The sequence below is a fragment of the Hipposideros armiger genome, unplaced genomic scaffold (assembly GCF_001890085.2).
Source record: "Hipposideros armiger isolate ML-2016 unplaced genomic scaffold, ASM189008v1 scaffold_386, whole genome shotgun sequence".
NCBI lineage: Eukaryota > Metazoa > Chordata > Mammalia > Chiroptera > Hipposideridae > Hipposideros > Hipposideros armiger.
In genome coordinates, this window is record NW_017731736.1 from 1320933 (window position 1) to 1324997 (window position 4065).

A 4065-nucleotide genomic window follows, 5' to 3' on the forward strand; every position below is an offset into this window, starting at 1 on the left:
TAGCTGAGTAAGAGAGAACTGTTGCCATATAAATACTGGTTTTAAGAAGTTTCTTTTCTCTTTCACAAGAAGGAATCTTTTGTTAACTAGTATGTTGATATAGGTCAGAGATATAAAAAATTATTTTTTTGAAAAATAAGAATTTGAAAATTTTGTTAATATATTCCATTTATCAAACACTCATTGAGTAGCTTCTACTCTGCTAAGTACTGGGGAATAGTTATATTATTGTGATACTACAGGAACTTACAATTTCCTCGAGAAGAATACAGAAATATGAATGAATTGTTTATTAGAAGGTAAGCATAATAAGACTGGTAAATAAGTGGAAACAAAATGCAGAGGGAGAGGATCAAAGTGGTGAGTGCTTCCTTCTGTTTGGAGAGATAGGAGGAAGTTTCTAATGAAAGTCATGACACTGGATTTGCATTTTGAAAGATAAATTGGATTTCCACATTGAAGCAGTGGAATGGACATTCCATGAAGAGCGTGCGTCATAAGCAAAGGCACAGCTGTGAGAGCGTGAAGGCCAGTGGTGGGGAAAGGCAATGGATTGGTGTGACATCCGGGATGTACGGGAGGCTGGGTGGTTGTAGGGGATTTGAAAAGAAGCTCCAAGTTAGTGTGTAGAAGGCCTTGAATGCCATGCAGAGGGAAATGGATTTTATATTGTAGGCAATAAGAAGACTTACAAGGCATTGAAGCAAGTCAGAAGTATAAGTCAACATGTGTTTTGAAAGACAACGCCAGTGCAGAGAGGCTGCTAGATTAGCAGAGGAGGAGGTCGATGGCAGTTCCTCTTATTAGCATGTGTTTGATTTTTCCACTTGAAATAAAGTGAAAACAGATGGACTTAACTAGTCTTTCATACTGCCATCATGGAGTCCTGGATTCAGACATTGTTTTAGTAAATATGAAGTTGAAACAAAGGCTTAGGAGTTGGACAGGCCTGGTTTGTATTCCTTTCCCACCATGTACTAGATCCATGACTGTATGTCCACAGGACTTTCATGATCTTCCATTTCTCCACATTAGAAACATGATTACTGTACAGAGATTATGTAAAGATTTGATGATATAATGATTCAAAAAAAGCACTTTGTAACCTTACAAGCATGATAGAAATGTTGTTTTTAGGCTCTCACCCATTATCAGTTTTTTTGATGTTTGGGACAGTACTTGATTGATTTTTATATCTTTTACCAACACATCAAGTTTAATATCCTACTGGAAATAAATCACAGATTCAACAAGTAATTGAAACAATTAATCCGATATTCTTTTGAATTAAATTAAATTGAACTCTGGCTCTTATTAATATAATCAGTACAACTACACAGCATACGCTGCTGAATAGACTTATTTAATGTATTTCCAGGGCTACCTCTACACCCCATACTTTCCCTAGAATAGTTAATAAAGCATATATTAAGATTTGTTAAAATGTAATTTGAATTTCTACTGGTAATGCACATTTAGAAAATAGGAAACCAAGATCTTCTTTTTGGGGGTTTACAAAAGAGGACCACTAAAGAAATTGATGAGAGAATATTGTATGCTACTTCAATTACATTTATTTTTCTTTTATTAACAGGAAGAGTGATTCTTCAAGGAAGATGCTCACATTCAGTTTTAGTGACCTAAAATAAATGACAGGCATACAGTTACTAATCCTAATGGGTCATTTGCTTGTGCTTATAAGTTTTTTGCTTTTAATTACAAATATTGTCTCAAAAGTGCATCTATAATAGTTCAAGGACTGGGAAACGTTTTGCTCAAGAAGATTGAGTAAATGCAAGAAAGAAGGCCGAGGGCTTTAGTGGTAGAGATTAGCTGAAAGTGTGTTTGTTTCCTAGAATAGTCCTTTGAGTCCTAATATAATGTTTAATATAGTCTACTTTCCCTCAATTCATCTGATAATTGACATACCATCAACTTTATTTTTGATATGATGAAATGATAAGGGTGTCTACTATAAGTGGAATGTTCAACCTTTGGGGTTTTTATAATAATGTGACAATCAGAAGGTAGGTTTGGGTTTTAATATTAATTAGAAAAATGCATGATTTTCTAAGGAATAGGCTGATGTTTATTTTAGATCCCACATCCACAAGTTCATCTGTTATGATCTCCACTTTGGTTAAAGTTTTACCTTCTTTAACCTTCTGATTCAGCTCCAAAATACACAGATGTTGATAATAGTAGAAAATGTTAAAATATATTTTGAAAAAANTTTATAGCTATTGATAGTGTATAGATTTGTTTCCTATGAACTGAGTTTTACAAAAGAGGGTCACAGAGTTAAAGCCCAGATCAGGGAAAAGGGAGCACATCAGACTCCATTTGCCTCTGATTCTCAGGTAATGATGATTAGGACGACTGTCTACTAAATTAACTTCAGAACCACTGAAAGGACATCATTGGATAGAAAATAATTCATGTGGAATCAAATTTGAACAACCTGTAGCAAACTCAAGTTTCCTTGAAAGTGATGAAGTTCCTTACTAATTCTTCATTTGCCAGTTAAATTTTTCAGTTGAAATATATTTGACATATAAAATTGTATAAATTTAAGGTGTACAACGTATTGACTCGATACATTTGTATATTGTTAGGTGATTGACATTGTAGTGGTAATTGTCACCTCTAAGGCATCACAAAATTGTCATTTCTCTTTTTGTGGTTGGAGTAATTAAGATCTAATCTCTTAGCAAATTTGATGATTATAATACAGCTAACCAAATAATTTGCCTAGATGACTCAGGAAAGAATATTTTCTTTTGTAAATATAGACAACAATATTGTATTACAATAGCTAGTTAACTTTTAAGTTTATAGATGAAACAATAATATGTCCATGGTGAATCATACTTCTTTTCAATTCACACAGAATTATATAACACACACAAACATTCTGTAAAAAATGATAGTGATGCTTCTCTTTTTAGCATAAACAGAAATCAGAGCGATAAGACCATACTTAAGTTATCAGTTACTTTTAAACTAATGAGCACTTAAATTTGCCTTCATTACTTGGTAAATTTGTGAAACAGCTGAAATATTCAGCTGTCATAAGAATATGAAAGGCATATTTTAAAACAATAGTTACACTATAACAAATACAATTATGACATTTAGATAGAAAAAAATTGAAATTAATTAAGGGATCTATCAATATTATTATCACTTGCCCATCTTCCTGAGAAGTTAGCCTTCTCCATTTGTCTGTAGGAATAGGATCATTGTCTTGAGCACCTTCTTCTTTACGATTTATATTGTCTTCAGTAGTTTAGCCAGTATCAAACCTTGACTTTAACCCAAAGTTAAGTTAAAAATAAATTTGATCATAATACCATATAAAATCTAAGGTTTAGTTTAGAAATTAATCTCAAAATGATGCCAAGATATGTTCAGGCTTAATAATAAAGACTAAAAAGAAGAAAATATACTTTTAAAATAACTTTGGTGGTATTATTACCAACTAGTGTGAAAAGCAATTATTCTCTCTGGATGTTTCAACATAATTACCTTTCCTTGTGCCTGTTGTCTCTTGCTTGCCAGTAGGTTGAGTTGCCCCTCAACTGTAAAGACCCAAAGTTAATAACTGAAGACTAATTAAAGGGTATCAATGCCTTGAGTCATATGATTTATTTTCCTCTTGTGCTTTACCCAATAGGAAGATGACAATAAGGAAAGATTTGACAACAGCAGCGTTATCTTTGGTTCAATCTTAGTTAATGAAATGTAGAGGGGGAAATAAAGTTGTCATTCATAAAGCTTAAGAGACAATTCACACTTTTTAAACAAATAATTTTTATATTTTATGAAGAGCTATAAAAGAGTTTTAAAAAATATTAGTTACATTCTTAATCAACTAATTTCATCTATTTGAATTTAAAGCTATTGTTAAAATGAAAAATAGCTAGCCACAACACTTTCATATTTTAAATGTTTGTTTTTAGTTTAAGAACCTGGATATCCAGCAACCCTATTATATGCTGTTGGTCTTTTTCCTTCCAGAATTACAACTATTGCTTTTTAAAAATTAGAAAACTGACCATCTCT

General features: G+C 32.3%; 1 protein-coding gene across 1 annotated transcript in view; it reads right to left on the reverse strand.

Annotated features, from left to right (window-relative positions):
* CSN3 (casein kappa) overlaps positions 1 to 4065 on the reverse strand; it is a 10881-nt gene that overhangs the window by 3581 nt on the left and 3235 nt on the right. The window contains exon 2 of the mRNA XM_019663200.1: positions 3529 to 3581. Within this exon, the coding sequence (XP_019518745.1) occupies positions 3529 to 3581 (53 nt within the window). The remainder of the gene's footprint in view (positions 1 to 3528; positions 3582 to 4065) is intronic.